Source organism: Arachis ipaensis, chromosome B02 (assembly GCF_000816755.2).
Source record: "Arachis ipaensis cultivar K30076 chromosome B02, Araip1.1, whole genome shotgun sequence".
Classification (NCBI taxonomy): domain Eukaryota; kingdom Viridiplantae; phylum Streptophyta; class Magnoliopsida; order Fabales; family Fabaceae; genus Arachis; species Arachis ipaensis.
In genome coordinates, this window is record NC_029786.2 from 27170451 (window position 1) to 27190517 (window position 20067).

At 39.9% G+C, this 20067-nt stretch overlaps 1 protein-coding gene across 1 annotated transcript in view; it reads right to left on the minus strand.

Annotated features, from left to right (window-relative positions):
* Window positions 1–19493, minus strand: part of LOC107627090 — a 27603-nt gene extending 8110 nt beyond the window's left edge. Inside the window, exons 1-4 of the mRNA XM_016329954.2 lie at window positions 19237–19493; window positions 1223–1290; window positions 869–1116; window positions 587–790 (exon numbers count right to left, since the gene is read on the minus strand). Coding sequence (XP_016185440.2) covers window positions 587–790; window positions 869–1116; window positions 1223–1290; window positions 19237–19370 — 654 coding nt within the window. The 5' untranslated portion in view covers window positions 19371–19493. The remainder of the gene's footprint in view (window positions 1–586; window positions 791–868; window positions 1117–1222; window positions 1291–19236) is intronic.

Here is a 20067-nt window from a genome sequence, read left to right on the forward strand (position 1 = left end):
ATCATACAAAAATCATTCTAGATCAATGAAAATCCCTACAAAAGTAATCAAAAATACAATTTAAGTGTAAAGACCTGAAATGATACTAAAACAATGCCAAAAAGCGTATAAATTATCCGCTCATCAGTAACCATAAGCAACGGGTAATATAAGAAACATGTTCAAAGCAGCAACGGGGAGAAAAAAAGGAAATCCAGAGTAAGATGGAGTTGCATATATGTAGTTGTAACTTAAAAAAATAGGAAATCATAAAATCTAAACAAACCAATCCTTTATCTGTGTTGCAAGAAAATGGCGGGGGAAAAGATGCAAGAATACTGACACATTCTGTTGGTTCTAGCAGGTTTGAAATCAGAGCAAAAAAGTAGCTAGCCAAGGAAAAAGGCATATAGACATCACATAATGCTGAAACACTTAATAAATTTTCTTTTAATAACAATAATTCACATCCAATCAGTGCTTATTGAGACATCAAAAAACATAAGATTGTTAAGTGTTAAGGTGTCAGTAGAGCTGCTTCACATTATATTACTTTTTCAATAGTCAAATAGTTTCACATGAAAATTCGACATATATAGTCTTTTACCTGGATTAGAGGATGACTCCAATAATAGATCAATTTTATGAAACCACTTTCTGGTACTTGTGGAGGTCGATTCTTCACCATATCTTCAATAGTATCATAGGGAACGAAGTGCTTTTGCTTAATCTTTCCTTTGAACCGCTTCCAAGCATCTCGAATCGCTTGCATTACCCACTTTTCTCCACTGTCTGAGAGGATAAACTTGGTCTGCATGATTATAAGTAATTATTATATGCTCTTGTGCTGAATAAAAAAATTAAAATCAATAATTACCGAGTGTCTTACGTTAACATAGTCCCACATGAACTTCTTAGCTTTAGAAGGAACAACATGCCAACTAGTGTACAAAAGACTAACGAATCTTTTATTTCTACCAATAGTGCCAACAAAACTAGTTAAATTAGAAACACTTTGGTCGGTTGGTCCTACGGTCTGTCCAATATCAAAAGTGACTTCTTCCCGCTGTTCCATAGTCCTTGCATAAATCTCCTTGCAAGTTATTTTTCCACGGGTTTTCTTCTTCTTTGGCTCTCCTAGTTTCGTTCATTAGGAAATAGATTAAGGACTAATTAGTGATGCCAATTGAAAAAAGAAGCATTACAACTTACAAGAGAAGATAGAAAAATAGCAAAACAGTACCTTCTTCATCATCAATGTCCTTCATCACATGTTGATAATAGTCTTTATCAAGTGCCGTGCTTTCTTCCCCGTTGATAAACCCCGTTTTTAGGGTTTATCATGCATAGAATCTAAGGGTTTTATCAATGATCTTCCACACTTATTCATATAAAACTACATGATTTTGTGTCTTTTTCCTATTTTTTCTCATAGATGAAAATGTGCTTCTTTTGCATCAAAATGGATACATTGTAATCCTCCTCAATTACCATTAGATGCCTTAATCCATTTGTTGAGTGATTTCAGAAGTCACAGGGTAAAAATGGCTAAGAGGAATGAAGGAAGCATGCATGAATGGAAGGAGCATGAAACAAATTAAAGAATTGGAATTTGCACATGCACGCGCACGCGCACCGTGCGCGTATGCGTGGATGCGTTCATCCAGAGCCAGCGCAGTGGAGCCGAGCGAGGAGCCGGCGCGCCTATATGGCTGGGCCATATCCCTTATGACGCTCGCGCGCACCTTACGCCTGCGCGCAAGATCGTAAAAGACCCAGGGACGCGTACGCGTGTAGTGCGCGTACGCGTCGATGTGCGCACATGATTTTTTAAATGAAACACGTGCCCAGCGATTTCAGGGGGTTCCCAGGCCCTGTTTTGGAGCAGATTTTAGAGGGAAAAGCTTAAGAAGACCAAGGATTAGGTGTGTTAGGACAATTAGTCATAATTGTAGATTTTTTTAGGGAGTTAGTTACATTTTATTTCTAGAGAGAGAAGCTCCAACTTCTCTCTAGGTTTTCATTCTCCATTGCAAGTTTTCTTGGAATTCTTGGTGAGATCTATTGATAATTGACTTTTTGTTTGGCTACAAGTGTAGATCTACTCTTCTTCTACTCTTAATTGATGTTCTTTTGATTCTCTTTCTTAGATCTAGATTTGGTATACCTTGTTACTTTGAATTTGGATTAATGAATTGAGGTTTCATTCAATTGTTTGATTGTTGATGATTGTTTGGATTAGATAGCTTTGATTCAATTCTCTTCTCTCAATTACATCATGTTTTCTATAATTGCCTACCAATTATTTGTGATAATGACAACCTTAGCTATGGAGTAGATTTCTCTTACTTGGCTTAGGGGTTGAGTTATTGGAGACACTTGTATAGTTGATATCAATTGTAGATTATGAATTGAGAATTGCTAATTGACTTGGAGTGCACTAAAGCTAGACTTCCCTAGGGTGAGACTAGGACTTGTGACTCAAGTTAGTTACTCTCACTTGACTTTCCTCCATTGTTAGGGGGTTAACTAAGTGAAGCAACAATCAATTCTTATCACAATTGAAGGAAACTATAATGATGGAACTTCCAAAGCTTACTCTTGGCCAAGGCTTTTATTTCAATTAATTGTTGATTGCTTTGCTAGTTTGAATTCTTGCACCAATTCTCAAAACCATAAAAGCTTTTCTAATAAATGATGCACATTCTAAAGCAATTCCTAGGGAGAACGACCCGGGATCAATACTCTCAGTCATAGATTTTAGAATTGTTTGATGCGGTATTCGTGTGTTGGTTAGACTATACTCACGATCGGATTCATCACTAGTTTCTAACCGGCATAAGAATATTTACGTACATCAAAATGGCACCGTTGCCGAGAAATTGCTTATGTGTGCCATTCTATTGGTTAGTGTGAATATGTTGATATGTGAATACTTGCATTTATCTCTTAATTGATTGTTTGCTTGTTTGATTGTTAGTTAGGATTAGTCTTCGCTTAGATACCAATTGATGTCATGAGTTTCTTATCTCCTTCATTGTATGACGCGTTCACTACCAAATCCGAGCTTAGCACCCTTTGATTTGGAAATTGAAAGAACCTTGCTTCATATTAGGCAAGCTCGGAGGCGGTTGGTCTTTGAGGAAGGTGAAAAGGTTTTTACCAATTCACCAACCATATCATAGTCATCCAACGAAGGAACCAATTACTCTTCCGTTGATACTACTAATAGTTTTTCTTTCGATCTAGGTTTTGACAACATGGCCGCTCCAAGGAGAGTTACTCTCAAGGAAGCGGGTGCACCGGATTTTGTTCTCTAACCTCTACATGTGCTTCATCCCAACTTGAATGCAAACTTTGAACTCAAGACCGCCCTCATCAATCTCTTGCCAAAGTTTCATGGACTTCCCGCACAAGATCCAATTAGACACCTCAAGGACTTTCATGGTGTATGCTCGACTACTAGGCGGGAAGGATCTGATGAAGTGGCTATATGGTTGTTCGCCTTCCCCTTCTCTCTTGAGGGAAGAGCCAAGGAGTGGTTCTATACCTTACCTAGTGAGGTTGTGTCCGATTGGGATTTGCTTAGGAGAGAATTCCTTGATAAGTTCATGCCCGTGGAAATGACGGACAAGCTAAGGAAGGAGATCTCATGTATTGTACAAGGCGAGATGAAAACTTTGTATGAATATTGGGAATGATTTCGCAAACTTCTTGATTCATGTCCCAACCATATGATTGACACTCAAGTCTTGCTTAGCTATTTGTGCCAAGGCATGAGGGAGCAAGATAAGAATTTGTTGGATGCTTCAAGCAACGGTTCTTTGTCAAAGTATAGGACGGCGGAGGAGGCATGGCAACTCATTACCGACTTGGCCGAGTCCACTCAACATGCTAGACAGAGAGTCAACCGTCCAAAGGCTGTAAATGAAGTTTCTTCTAGTGGTGAGACCGCTACCCTTACCAAGACCTTTTGTGAAATGACAAGCCTTCTAAAGTAACTCCAAGTGAATCAACAACAACCTCCATCTCAACAACAACCTTCTCCTCAAAATCAACAATGTCAACAATTGGTCCCCCAAAGAGTGTATGGCATTTGCTCATGCTACTCCCACTACACGGACGAATGTCCAAGTCTCCAAGAAGATAACACTCTAGCGGCTACCCACAACTTCTATGATCGCCCCTATTATGAACGTTCTAATCAAGGATACCATAACCAAGGGAGCAATTATAACCAAGGGTACCCCCAACAAGGAGGCAACTATAGCCAAGGGAGTAACAACTCCAATCAAGGATGGAGGGATAGCTCCAACCAAAGTTGGTGGGACAATTATCAACAAGGAGGAAGGGACAATGGAGGCAACCAAAGATGGAACAACAACACTTCACAAAACTGCCATTCACAAAACCCCCCAAACCAACAACCAAATCAAGGAAGGAACTATCAAACCTACATACCACCTCATAGACAACCACTTCCACCCAATCAACCCCAAGCACCATAAATTACCTACCCTTCCACATCTCCAAATCAAGATGACACACTTTGATCCATACTCCAAGGACAAAAGGAACTCCAAAACACCCTCAACTCAAGCCTTAATGGCCTCACTTCTACTCTCCAAGCTCTCATTACTCGCATGGAGCCACCTTCTATTCCCACTCCTCAAGCCTCAATATCTAGTGCCATACCCTCTCAACCTTTACCCAACCCCAAAGGTGGCATCAACATCGTAACCTTGAGGTCCGGAACGCAATTGAAGGAAAGGGATTCCAAGGCACCTTGTCCAATGAAAGTTGCTCAAGAGGACGATGGAGTTGTGGTGCGCAGAAATCGTGATTGTTCATTCCTTGGTAACGGCGCTAAAAACTCAACACGCACGTTCATAATCTTAGTTCTTTGTCACAACTTCGCACAACTAACCAGCAAGTGCACTGGGTCGTCCAAGTAATAAACCTTACGTGATGAGTAAGGGTCAATCCCATGGAGATTGTCGGCTTGAAGCAAGCTATGGTCACCTTGTAAATCTCAGTCAGGCGGATTCAAAAGGTTATAGAGTTTTAATAATTAAAAGATAAATAAAACATAAACTAGGATAAAGATACTTATGTAATTCATTGGTGAGAATTTCAGATAAGCATATAGAGATGCTTTCGTTCCTCTGAACCTCTGCTTTCCTGCTGTCTTCATCCAATCATTCCTACTCCCTTCCACGGCAAGCTTTATGTAGGGCATCACCGTTGTCAATGGCTACATCCCATCCTCTCTGTGAAAATGGTCCAATGCGTTGTCACTGCACGGCTAATCATCTGTCGGTTCTCGATCATAGTGGAATAGGATTTACTATCCTTTTGCGTCTGTCACTACGCCTAGCACTCGCGAGTTTGAAGCTCGTCACAGCCATCCCTTCCCAGATCCTACTCGAAATACCACAGACAAGGTTTAGACTTTTCGAATCTCAAGAATGGCCATCCATGGGTTCTAACTTATACCACAAAGATTCTAATATCTCGGACTCGGTCCTCTGTATTAGATATCTAAGAGATACTCATTCTAGCTTGTTTGCATGTAGAACGGAAGTGTTTGTCAGGCATGCGTTCATAGGTGAGAATGATGATGAGCGTCACATAATCATCACATTCATCATGTTCTTGGGTGCGAATGGATATCTTAGAATAGGAATAAGCTTGAATTGAATAGAAAAACAATAGTACTTTGCATTAATTCATGAGGAACAGCAGAGCTCCACACCTTAATCTATGGTGTGTAGAAACTCTACCGTTGAAAATACATAAGTGATAAAGGTCCAGGCATGGCCGAATAGCCAGCTCCCAAACGTGATCAAAGGATCAAAAGATAATCCAAAAGATGTAAATACAATAGTAAAAAGTCCTATTTATACTAAACTAGTTACTAGGGTTTACAGAAATGAGTAAATGATGCAGAAATCCACTTTTGAGGCCCACTTGGTGTGTGCTTGGGCTGAGCATTGAGCTTTACACGTGTAGAGGCTTCTCTTGAAGTTGAACGCAAGTTTGTAACCTGTTTCTGGCGTTCAACTCTACTTTGCAACCTGTTTCTGGCGTTTAACTCCAGAATGCAGCATGGAACTGGAGTTGAACGCCAGTTTGCATCATCTAAACTCGGGCAAAGTATAGACTATTATATATTTCTGGAAAGCCCTGGATGTCTACTTTCCAACGCAATTGATAGAACGCCATTTAAAGTTTTGTAGCTCCAGAAAATCTACTTTGAGTGCAGGGAGGTCAGAATCCAACAGCATCTGCAGTCCTTCTTCAACCTCTGAATCTGATTTTTGCAGATAGTGTTATTGATTCTCCTAGTTTAGTATGTTGATTCTTGAACACAGCTACTTTATGAGTCTTGGCCGTGGCCCTAAGCACTTTGTTTTCCAGTATTACCACCGGATACATAAATGCCACAGACACATAACTGGGTGAACCTTTTAAGATTGTGACTCAGCTTTGCTAAAGTCCCCAATTAGAGGTGTCCAGAGTTCTTAAGCACACTCTTTTTTTGCTTTGGACCTTGACTTTAACCGCTCAGTCTCAAGTTTTCACTTGACACCTTCACACCACAAGCACATGGTTAGGGACATCTTGGTTTAGCCGTTTAGGCCAGGATTTTATTCCTTTAGGTCCTCCTATCCACTGATGCTCAAAGCCTTGGATCCTTTTTATTACCCTTGCCTTTTGGTTTTAAAGGCTATTGGCTTTTTCTGCTTGCTTTTTCTTTTTTTCTCTTTTTTTTGCCATTTTTTTCTGCAAGCTTTGTATTCACTGCTTTTTCTTGCTTCAAGAATCATTTTTATGATTTTTCAGATTATCAAATAACATGTCTCCTTTTTCCTTATTCTTTAAGAGCCAATATATTTAACATTCATAAACATCAACTTCAAAAGACATATGCACTGTTGAAGCATTCATTCAGAAAATAAAAAAGTATTATCACCACATCAAAATAATTAAACTAGTTTCAAGGATGAATTCGAAACCATGTACTTCTTGTTCTTTTGTAATTAAAACATTTTTCATTTAAGAGGGATGATGGATTCATATTCATAACTTTAAGGCATAGACACTTAGACACTAATGATCATGTAATAAGACACAAATATAAATAAACATAAGGCTCAAAAATCGAAAAACAGTAAAATAAATAGACAAGGAGATTAAGGAATGAGTCCACCTTAGTGAGGGTGGCGTCTTCCTCTTCTTGAAGAACCAATGGTGCTTTTGAGCTCCTCTATGTCTCTTCCTTGTCTTTGTTGCTCCTCCCTCATAACTCTTTGATCTTCTCTAATCTCATGAAGGATGATGGAGTGCTTTTGATGTTCCACCCTTAGTTGTCCCATGTTGGAACTTAATTCTCCTAGGGAGGTGTTGATTTGTTCCCAATAGTTTTGTGGAGGAAAGTGCATCCCTTGAGGCATCTCAGGGATTTCATGGTGAGGAATTTCCTCATGCTCTTGTTGAGGTCCATGATCTCTTATTTTGCAGTCAAATGCTCTGCCACTGAGCTATGGACCCTTGAGATGAATCTCTCCATCTCCCATGACTCGGAGGTGGAAGCTTTTGTCTTCTCTTTCCTCTTTCTAAAGGTTTCTCTGGCCTTAGGTGCCATAAATGGTTATGGAAAAATAAAAAGCAATACTTTTACCACACCAAACTTAAAAGGTTTTCTCGTCCCCGAGCAAAAGAAGAAAGAAAGTAGTAGTAGAAGAAGAAGAAAATGGAGGAGATGGAGGTAGAAGGTGTATTCGGCCAAGGAGGGTTTTAGATGGTTATATGATGGTTTTGGAGGAGTAATGGAGGTGATTGGTGAAGGGTATTTGGGGAGGAGAGTTATGAAAAGGTGTGAAGAGAAGAGAAAAAGTGGTGGAGATCCTGTGGGGTCCACAGATCCTGTGGGGCCAAGGACTTAACATCCCTGCTCCAATTAGGCATGTAAAACGCCCTTGCTGTGCAATCCTGGCGTTTAACGCCAGACTACTGCCTGTTTCTGGCGTTAAACGCCCAAATGTAGCTTGTTTCTGGCGTTTAACGCCAGGTAGATGCTTGTTTCTGGCATTTAAACGCCAGACTGCTCTCCTCCAGGGTGTGCTATTTTTAATGCTATTTTTTATTCTGTTTTTGATTTTTCAGTAGTTTTTGTAACTTCACATGATCATCAACCTAATAAAATACGAAATAACAAAAAGAAAATAAAATAGATATGCTTTAAATAACATTGGGTTGCCTCCCAACAAGCGCTTCTTTAATGTCAATAGCTTGACAGTGAGCTCTCATAGAGCCTCACAGATAATCAGAGCAAGGTTGGAACCTCGCAACACCAAACTTAGAGTTTGAATGTGGGGGTTCAACACTAAACTTAGAGTTTGACTGTGGGGGCTTTGGTTGACTCTGCAGTAAGAGAAGCTTTTCATGCTTCCTCTCCATGGTTACAGAAGGAGAACCTTGAGTTTTAAACACAAGGTTGTCCTCATTCAGTTGAAGGATCAATTCTCCTCTGTCCACATCAATCACAGCTCTTGCTGTGGCTAGGAAGGGTCTTCCAAGGATGATGGATTCATCCTCATCCTTCCCAGTGTCTAGGATTATGAAATCAGCAGGGATGTAAAGGCCTTTAACCTTTACTAGCACGTCCTCTACTTGTCCATAAGCCTATTTTCTTGAGTTATCTGCCATCTCTAATGAGATTCTGGCAGCTTGCACCTCAAAGATCCCAAGTTTCTCCATTACAGAGAGTGGCATGAGATTTATCCCTGACCCAAGGTCACATAGAGCCTTCTCAAAGGTCATGGTGCCTATGGTACAATGTATTAAGAACTTTCCAGGATCCTATTTCTTCTGAGGCAATGTCAGTTGATCCAGATCACTTAGTTCATTGATGAGCAAGGGAGGTTCATCTTCCCAAGTCTCATTACCAAATAATTTGGCATTCAAATTCATGATTGCACCAAGGTACTTGGCAACTTGCTCTTCAGTGACATCTTCATTCTCTTCAGAAGAAGAATACTCATCAGAGCTCATATAGGTGTCCCATTATTCACAGGATTCCTTTCAGAAGTGTACATGAACTGGTTATTTGCAACCATGTCAATGAGTTCTTGAGCTTTTGCAGGCGTTTTCTTTAGGTGAATGGATCCACCTGCAGAATGGTCCAGTGACATCTTTGATAGCTCAGATAGACCATCTTAGAATATATCCAGGATGGTCCATTCTGAAAGCATGTCAGAAGGACACTTTTTGGTTAGTTTCTTGTATCTCTCCCAAGCTTCATAGAGGGATTCACCTTCTTTCTGTTTGAAGGTTTGAACATCCACTCTAAGCTTACTAAGCTTTTGAGGAGGAAAGAACTTGGCTAAGAAAGCCGTGACCAGCTTATCCCAAGAGTTCAGGCTATCCTTAGGTTGAGAGTCCAACCATATTCTAGCTTTGTCTCTTACAGCAAATGGGAAAAGCATAAGCCTGTAGACCTCGGGATCAACCCCATTGGTCTTAACAATATCACAGATCTACAAGAATTCAGTTAAGAACTGAAAAGGATCTTCAGATGGAAGTCCATGAAACTTGCAGTTCTGTTGCATCAGAGAAACTAATTGAGGTTTAAACTCAAAGTTGTTTGCTCCAATGGCAGGGATTGAGATGCTTCTTCCATGTAAATTGGAATTAGGTGCAGTAAAGTCACCAAGCATCTTCCTTTCATTGTTGTTATTTTCGGCCATGTCTCCTTTTTTGAAAATTTCTGTCAGATTTTCTCCAGAGAGTTGTGCTTTAGCTTCCCTTAGCTTTCTCTTCAGAGTTCTTTCAGGTTCCGGATCAGCTTCAACAAGAATGTTCTTGTTCTTGTTCCTGCTCATATGAAAAAGAAGAGAACAGAAAATATAGAATCCTCTATGTCACAGTATAGAGATTCCTTATGTAAGTAGAAGAGAAGAGAAGAAATTCGAACACAGAAGGAGGGAGGGGTTTGAATTTTTAAGAAAGAGAAGTGTTAGTAGATGAATAAATAATTAGAAAGAGGTGAGAGAGAAAAATTTTTGAAAATTAGATAAAATAAAATAAAAGTATTTTTGTTTTTAAATTAAAAATTAAAAATTAAAATTCAAAATTCAAAAATTAAGCAAGGAAAATTAAATCAAATTAAATTAAATTTAAAACAATTAGTTAATTTAAAAAAAGAATTTTGAAAAAGAGGGAAGGGATTTTTGAAAATTAGAAAGAGAGAGTTAGTTAGGTAGTTTTGAAAAAGATAAGAATCAAACAAAAAGTTAAGTAGTTAATTGAAAAAGATTTGAAAATCAAATTTTGAAAAGATAAGAAGTTAGAAAAGATTTTGAAATTGATTTTGAAAAAGATATGATTGAAACTTAATTTGAAAAAGATTTGAAAAAGAAATTTGAAAAGATTTGATTTTTGAAATCAAAGTTGATTACTTGACTAACAAGAAACTAAAAGATATGATTTAAAATTTTAAAGATTGAACCTTTCTTACTAGGCAAGTAACAAACTTAAAATTTTAGAATCAATCACATTAAATGCTAATAAGATTTTCAAAAATTATGAAAAAGATTTTTGAAAATTTCAAAAATTATGAAAGAAAAATGAAAAAAATTTGATTTTTTTTGAAAAAGATTTGAAAAAGATAGAGTTTTTAAAATAAAAATTTGATTTGACTCATAAGAAACAACTAATTTTGAAAAATTTTTGAAAAAGTCAACCCAAATTTTCGAAATTTTATGATAGAATAAGGGAAAGATATTTTTTTGATTTTTTGAATTTTTAATGATGAAAGAGAAAAACATCAAAAAGACTCAATGCATGAAAATTTTGGATCAAAACATGTGATGCATGCAAGAACACTATGAATGTCAAGATGAATACCAAGAACACTTTGAATGTCAAGATGAACACCAAGAACTTATTTTTTGAAAAGTTTTTAAGAAAAGAAAACATACAAGACACCAAACTTAAAAATTTTTATTCTTTAGGCATTAATGTTTCAAGAATGCATATGAAAAACAAGAAAAGACACAAAACAAGAAAATATGAAGATCAAACAAGAAGACTGGCCAAGAACAACTTGAAGATCATGAAGAATGCAATGCATGAAATTTTCGAAAATAAATTTTTTTAGAAAATTAAAAAAGATGCAGTTGACACCAAACTTAAAACTTGACTCTAGACTCAAACAAGAAACACAAAAATATTTTTGATTTTATGATTTTATAAATTATTTTTTTTGAATTTTTCGAAAATAAGAGTAATAAAAACAAAAAGGTTAAAATCAAAATAAAGTAACCTAATCTGAGCAACAAGATGAACCGTCAGTTGTCCAAACTCGAACAATCCCCGGCAACGGCGCCAAAAACTTGGTGCGCAAAAATCGTGATTGTTCATTCCTTGGTAACGGCGCTAAAAACTCAACACACACGTTCATAATCTTAGTTCTTTGTCACAACTTCGCACAACTAACCAGCAAGTGCACTGGGTCGTCCAAGTAATAAACCTTACGTGATGAGTAAGGGTCGATCCCACGGAGATTGTCGGCTTGAAGCAAGCTATGGTGACCTTGTAAATCTTAGTCAGGCGAATTCAAAATGTTATAGAGTTTTAATAATTAAAATATAAATAAAACATAAACTAGGATAGAGATACTTATGTAATTCATTGGTGAGAATTTCAGATAAGCATATAGAGATGCTTTCGTTCCTCTGAACCTCTGCTTTCCTACTGTCTTCATCCAATCATTCCTGCCAGCACTCGCGAGTTTGAAGCTCGTCACAGCCATCCCTTCCCAGATCCTACTCGGAATACCACAGACTAGGTTTAGACTTTTCGGATCTTAAGAATGGCCATCCATGGGTTCTAACTTATACCACGAAGATTCTAATATCTCGGACTCGGTCCTCTGTATTAGATATCTAAGAGATACTCATTCTAGCTTATTTGCATGTAGAGCAGAAGTGTTTCTCAGGCACGCGTTCATAGGTGAGAATGATGATGAGCGTCACATAATCATCACATTCATCATGTTCTTGGGTGCGAATGGATACCTTAGAATAGGAATAAGCTTGAATTGAATAGAAAAATAATAGTACTTTGCATTAATTCATGAAGAACAGTAGAGCTCCACACCTTAATCTATAGTGTGTAGAAACTCTACCGTTGAAAATACATAAGTGATGAAGGTCCAGGCATGGCCGAATGGCCAGCCCCCAAACATGATCAAAGGATCAAAAGATAATCCAAAAGATGTAAATACAATAGTAAAAAGTCCTATTTATACTAAACTAGTTACTAGGGTTTACAGAAATGAGTAAATGATGCAGAAATCCACTTCTGGGGCCCACTTGGTGTGTACTTGGGCTGAGCATTAAGCTTTACACGTGTAGAGGCTTCTCTTGGAGTTGAACGCCAGTTTGTAACCTGTTTCTGGCATTCAACTCCACTTTGCAGCCTGTTTCTGGCGTTTAACTCCAGAATGCAGCATGGAACTGGCGTTGAACGCCAGTTTGCATCTTTTAAACTCGGGCAAAGTATAGACTATTATATATTGCTGGAAAGCCCTGGATGTCGACTTTCTAACGCAATTGAGAGCGTGCCATTTGAAGTTCTGTAGCTCCAGAAAATCCACTTTGAGTGCAGGGAGGTCAGAATCCAACAACATCTGCAGTCCTTCTTCAACCTCTGAATCTGATTTTTACTCAGGTCCCTCAATTTTAGCCAGAAAATACCTGAAATCACAAAAAAATACACAAACTCATAGTAAAGTCCAGAAATGTGAATTTTAATTAAAAAATAATAAAAATATACTAAAAACTAACTAAATCATACTAAAAACTATGTAAAAACAATGCCAAAAAGCGTATAAATTATCCGCTCATCAAGTTGAGATAGAAGAAATTAAAGAAGAGGAGGAGTCACATGTAATAGTTGAAGATGAAGACCCTCAACCAAGGAGTGAAGTCCCTAGAAAGGAGCAACTCTTAGAGGAAGTAGCTCAACCAATTCCATTTCCTACATTGGCAAGAAAGGCTAAGAAGCGTGTGGAACTTGACCCAATGATGGTGAAGATGTTCAAGAAAGTGGAGGTAACCATCCCCCTTTTTGATGCTATACATCAAGTACCTAAATATGCGAAATTTCTTAAGGACTTGTGTATGAACAAAGATAAAATTCATGAGTTGGAAACCATTCTTAAGTACCTAAATATGGTGATTTTTTTTATCATTGCTTGGATAGTCTTGAAAAAGTTTTGGAAAGATGTGCTAAAACCAACCTTGTCTTAAATTTTGAGAAGTATCATTTCATGGTCAAACAAGGCATTGTTTTAGGACATATTGTTTCCAAAGATGGTATTTCCGTAGATCTGGCAAAAATTAGTGTCATATCTAGTTTGCCTTACCCCTCTTCCGAGAGGGAGGTCCGCTCTTTTCTTGGACATGCAGAATTTTATCAGAGATTCATCAAGAATTTTAGCAAGGTAGCATTGCATCTCTCAAGGTTGCTACAAAAGGATGTTGATTTTGATTTAAGTAAGGAATGCATGGAGGCTTTCGACAAGCTCAAAGTAGCATTGACCCAAGCTCCCATTGTGCAAGGGCCGGATTGGAGTCCGCCATTTGAAATAATATGTGATGCTTCAAATTTTGCCGTGGGAGCCGCGTTAGCACAACGCGAGGGTAAGAATCCATATGTCATAGCCTATGCATCAAAAATATTAGATGGAGCCCAATCCAACTACACTACTACCGAAAAAGAACTTTTGGCCATTGTTTTTGCCTTAGACAAATTTCGAGCATATCTTCTCGGTTCAAAGGTGGTAGTGTACTTGGATCATGCGGCATTAAAGTATTTGTTGGCTAAGAAGGAATCCAAACCGAGATTGATTAGATGGGTGTTATTGTTGCAAGAGTTTGACTTGGAAATCAAGGATAGGAGTGGTACGCAAAACCTAGTGGCGGACCATCTAAGTCGCCTTGAACACACGAAATGTGATACTACTCCTATCAATGATTCATTTCCCTTTGAGGGCTTGCATGCAATCTCGGAAACCATTCCTTGGTATGCACCAATCGCCAATTACTTAATATCTCGCTCCTTCCCTCCTAATCTCTCCAAACATCAAAGGGATAAGCTAAAAAGCGAATCCAAATACTATGTGTGGGATGACCCATACCTTTGGAGATGTGGGGCGGATCAAGTAATTCGGAGGTGCATTCCACAAACTGAATTCCACTCAATCTTAGAAGCTTGCCACTCCTCCGAAGGAGGAGGCCATTTTGGACCTCAAAGAACGGCAAGGAAAATCCTAGATTGTGGCTTTTGGTGGCCAACTCTTTTTAAGGACTCTTCTCATTTTTGCAAATCTTGTTCTCAATGCATTAGATTTGGTAATATCTCTAAGAAGGATGAAATTTCCCAACGAACCATGCTATTTTGTGAGATTTTTGACGTGTGGGAATCGACTTCATGGGGCCATTCCCAAATTCTAATGGTTTCCTCTACATTCTACTCGCCATTGATTATGTATCCAAATGGGTGGAAGCGATACCCACCCAGACGGATGATGCTAATGTGGTCCTTTCTTTTGTGAGAAATAATATCATTTGTAGATTTGGGTCGCCACGAGCAATCGTGAGCGACCAAGGTTCACACTTTTGCAACAAAAGAATGGACGGACTAATGAGGAAATATGGCATCATGCATAAAGTAGCCACGGCCTACCACCCACAAACAAACGGCCAAGCCGAGGTTTCCAATCGGGAGATCAAACACATCTTATAAAGGATTGTGAAACCCAATAGGAAAGATTGGAGTGCCAAGGGCCTACCGAACGGCCTACAAAACGCCAATTGGCATGAGCCCCTTTCGGTTGGTGTACGGCAAAGCTTGCCATTTGTCGGTGGAAATAGAGCACAAGGCGCATTGGGCCATCAAGGAGTGTAGTCCGAGTTTGGGTGGAGCCGGAATTGAGAGGAAGCTACAATTAGCGGAGTTAGAATGTTTGAGGCTTGAAGCTTATGAGAACTCTAGACTTTACAAAGAAAAAATGAAAGCCGTCCATGATAGGAACATAAGAGGCAAAGAATTCAAGGCCGGTGATCTTGTCCTTCTTTACAATTCTAGATTGAGATTGTTGCCCGGTAAACTAAGGTCAAAATGGGAAGACCCATATCAAGTAGTGAAGGCGGAACCCTATGGGGTTTACCATTTGCGCCATCCCTCAAGTCCGGATATCTTCAAGGTCAATGGGCACCGTCTCAAGTTGTATCATGGTGAGCAAATGAAGAGCAACAAAGAGATTGAGGTATTCCTTTTGGAAGATTCACCTCTTGGCAAAGAGCAATGAACAAGTGAAAGTCCAACTTAAGGACATTAAACAAAAGTGATAGGTGGGAGACACCCCACCATGGTGAGATCTATCCTTTTTACCCTTTTCTATATAGTTTTTAAACTCTTAATTGGTTTGTGATTGCTTAGCTATAGTCTTCTTTGATTAGATTTAATTATAAATACCTAGGATATTTTACTCATGAAGCCTTGCATTGAATTCTCCATGAATGACTTGATTGTGTGGTGGAAGAACACCTCTCTTTAGGTCTTGCATTGATTTTAGGTGTTTTTGACTTCTTTGGCTTGTTTGGCCTGTGGACACATGATAATTAGGCATTTTTCTATTCATTCAAAAAAAAGGGGGGGGGGGGGATGCGCCCACTGTGCGCGTAGGCGTCCCTAGGCTTTCGCAACTCCTGGGCCATTTACCAGAGAGTGTGCGCATATGCGTCCCTAGGTTTTCGCAACTCCTGGGCAATTTACCAGAGAGTTGTGCGAATTCTGAGCCAGCTTTGGGCCCTGGGCATAACCCACATCACGCGTGCACGCACCAGACGCGTACGCATCTATGGCAATTCGCGCAAGAACACGCGTGCGCGCACTAGCCGCGTACGTGTCACTACTGCATTTTGCAACCCTGGGCCATCGTCTAGAGAGTTGTGCCCTGGTTGGGCCAATTTCATGCTGCTGGCCCAACTGAACTCACGCATAGGCACTTCTAGCACGCACGCGTACCTTGACCATAATGCCAATCGACGCGTCAGCGCACCGTGCGCATCCGCGTCGCTCACCAAATTTTATTTTATGGAACTTTTTCCCGAGAGTTGGGCCAGAGTTGTGCTAGAGTTGTGCCCAACCTGTGCTGAGGGCACAACACATATGCACGCGCATGCGCACCTGGCGCTCGCGTGCACACTCACATTTCCCCATTTCACGCACACACGCACCGTGCGCGTCCGCGCCCATACTGATTTTGCCCATGCATGCGCATGCGTGCATGGCGCGCGCGCGCCGGTTTCGCAAACCAATTGAATTAGAGTGTGCCTTTCTACTTCCATTTTCTTTCTTTCTTCTTATCACCACCCCTCTTCTTCATCGCTCCCCTCCTCTACCTTCCCTACCTCCTCTTCTCCGCCACCACCGGCGGCAACCACCACCTCCGGTGGACCAACACCTCTCTTTTCCCTCTTCCCCCTCTTCCTCTTCACTAACCTTTCTCTCAACTCCATACCCTATCTCCTCTTCTCCCTCTCAAGGTACTCCTCATTTCTAATTTTTGTTTCCTTTTCCTTTTTTTCCATTCCCTTAGTTACATGCTCTTACTCTTTTTCTTAAGTAGTTTCATTCATGTTCTCTTTGCTTATTGCATTTTCTTTCCTTATTTCTTTTCATTTTCTCATTGGTGTTCTAAGTGGAGCTTACTCTTACATTGATGAGTTTGTTTGATTTACTTGCTTTCTTTTGTATTTAGTGGTGTGATATGATGATTGATGATGCTTTATGGGATGCTACATTGTCACTCTTCTCTAAGTTTTTGTCATAAAGGGATGCACACCAAGTGTTTGATGAAAGACCCATATGACTTCTTGGAATTATTTTGACTAAGTGTTCTCTATTTTGGTGTTCTTTCTCATTCACTTGTTTGTTCATGTATGCATTGAGCTTAATAAATTTCTTGCTTCATTGCTACAAGCTCATCCCCTATTTTTCTTACTTCTTGTTGTTGATGTTAAGAGTGTATGCTTCTCATGCTTCTTGTTTGCATGCCTATACCACTCATGCATCACATGCTAGTGACTAGCTATGATCTTCATTGCCTTAGTTACATGTTGCAGCTGTCATGTATCTAAGCCATTTATTCTTTTGTGCTTTATCACTTGCATGATTATTCTTTCTTGGCGTCTCTTTAAGCTTAATTTCACCACCTTTCCTTCGTTTCTAGGATGGTGGTCAAAAGAGACAATGGAAAGGCACCCAAGAAGGCACCATCATGGTCTACTAGCAAAGCACAACAAGGCCCGCGGGCTAAGCCCCTCCTCGCCAAGACTAGGAGCGTTGCTAACATTGATGTTTTGGAAAAAGACAATCCGGCGAGGGATCCGAACAAGTTCCCTAACCGCTATTGTGAACTTGTCTATCCCTTGATCAAGCCGAGGAACTATCATGCGGAGCCCCTTCTAGCCCCTCCGGCTCATGTCATACCACTCATTATGCCCCGCATTGAATGGCGGCAATGGGAATTCCTATTGAGGAAGCCACGGGAGGCGACCTTGTCATGGGTGGTTGAATTTTACACCAACTACCACTCCTCTTCCCTTACATCGATATTTATGTGCCGAAGGCAAGTTTCTGTCACGGAGGAGGCTATTCAAAGTGTGCTTAAGACCGGACCATTAGCGGAAGGGGTTGATGCCTATCAAGAAATTTTGTCGGCACGATGCCAACGTGCGTTTGATTGGGATGCTATCCTTAAGGTCATTGCCATACCGAATCATTCTGGATTCGAGGAAGGATGAGGCCCTGGCCCAAGGGCATTGACGCACATTTTCTCACCAGAGAGGCTCAGGCATGGGCTCAAATTCTAGCCCATTATGTGCTTCCTAGCACCCATGGCTCATCTATCACTGCTGAGTTTGCCTTGTTGGTTTGGTGTGTCCTCACCGAGAGACCGGTGCATATTCCCCATCTCATCCGCCAATCTATGGGCCGCATCCACGCTAAGGGGAACCTACCTTTTCCCGCTCTAGTGACCGACTTAGTCGCCGCAGCCGGTGTTTCTCGAGAGACCAAGGATAGAAGGGCCACGATCCCAGTGGATGGAGATGTTGTTCCAACCGGGAGATATCTTTACCCTCTGGCGGACACCGAAGAGCCACCCCTAACCGTCCCCATGAGCATTCCCTCCACATCTTCCGTACCGCCAAAATCACCCATGCAACGCATAGAGGAACTCCACAAAAAGCTTGACCGTTATGAGCGGCGTAACCAACGCCGTTACGCTTTTGTCAAGAAGCTTCTAAGTTGCTTAGCACCACCTTTGGAAGACCCGAAGATTTCCATGTCCACCGATACCGATAATGAAGTAAGCGACGATGAAAAAGTGGATGGACACTCGGAAGCCGATCAACCACTACGTCTCACTCAAGGCACGGAGGACCGTGCCAACTTCTAAGTGTGGGAGGTCGGTCGGCCGACCGGTCTTCGTAGGTAACACCCGAATAAATTCCTTGAACCTCTTTTGTTAACTAGAGTAGATTGCATATTAGGTCTTTCATTTTTGGCGTCTTTTGCATATTAGTATCTCTTAATAAATCCACTTGGTTAGAACAATGACTTCTATTCTAGAAAACTAGAATTTTAGGGCGATTCTACCAATTTTGAAATTTGAAAATCTTTTGATGCTTAGCGTGTTTGAAGAATGTATTTTGGAACATGGGATTTGAGCCAAGAACACAAGCAAGCGAGTTTTGAGCCTAATGGTGTGGTTACATCTTATAACCACTTATTTTCCCTTCTTGTGTGCAATTGTTCTCTTCCTACGATTGTGATCTTTGATTTGTTTAATTCTATATGTCCATTATTCCTTGTATTCATGATGGAACTATAATGATGGAACTTCCAATGCTTACCCTTGGCCAAGGATTTTATTTCAATTAATTGTTGATTGCCTTGCTAGTTTGAATTCTTGCACCAATTCTCAAAACCATAAAAGCTTTTCTAATCAATGATGCACATTCTAAAGAAATTCCTAGGGAGAACGACCCGGGATCAATACTCTCGGTCATAGATTTTAGAATTGTTTGATGCGGTATTCGTGTGTTCGTTATACTATACTCACGATCGGATTCATCACTAGCTTCTAACCGGCATAAGAATATTTACGTACATCACCCGTCCTCACTTAGTTCAGTGCTTGGTCCTTCAATTTCCACGTCTATCCCATTTTCCTTTAAGAATTCGTCAATTGTTGTAGCCTTTACTCCTGGCATCCTCTTACCCTTTGTTGATATTCCTTGCTCCAACATTGCACTTTCATTTTGTGGGGTAGTTTCAGGAGAAGGCAAAGTTGTGTCATCTTGCCCGGTTTGAGTCTCTTCATCTGTGAGTTGAATATTCTGCTGCTGCCCTTGGTTGATTGTGAGTTGAGTAGAACTTGGACAACTTGATGAGCGAGATTTTTTCCAGTAAAGAATGTCATAAAAACAGTCGCGTTGTAGATATAGTCTCTAAACTAACAAAAATCCCTTTCGTGCAAACGTTTTGGTTCACAAGTAACAAACCCCTTTTAAAATTGATAACCGAGTATTTAAACCTCGAGTCGTCTTCTCAAGGAATTGCAGGGAGGTATGTTCTTATTATTGGTTATGAGTCTTGTAAGGTACGGGTTTTAGAAAGTAGGGAAGCAGTATGTTGAATGATAAGAAAAATAAAATAATAATAATAAAATAAACTCTTGGCAAGGTATTAGAACTGGAGGTCCTATCCTTATCAATTGTGATGAAATTTGGATTTTAATCTCACTTTGTTAACTTCTAACTATGAAGGTAGATCAAGTGGATTGATTAGCTTAATCCTCAGGTCCTAGTCAATTACTATGGAAAGACTAGAGTTATTGGAGCAACTCCCAATTTCAATCACTGCTTTATTGACAGCTCAAGCGTTACCAATTACTTAACCAAAGCCAAAAGGAAGAAAATATCTAAATTAAAAAGCATCAATATA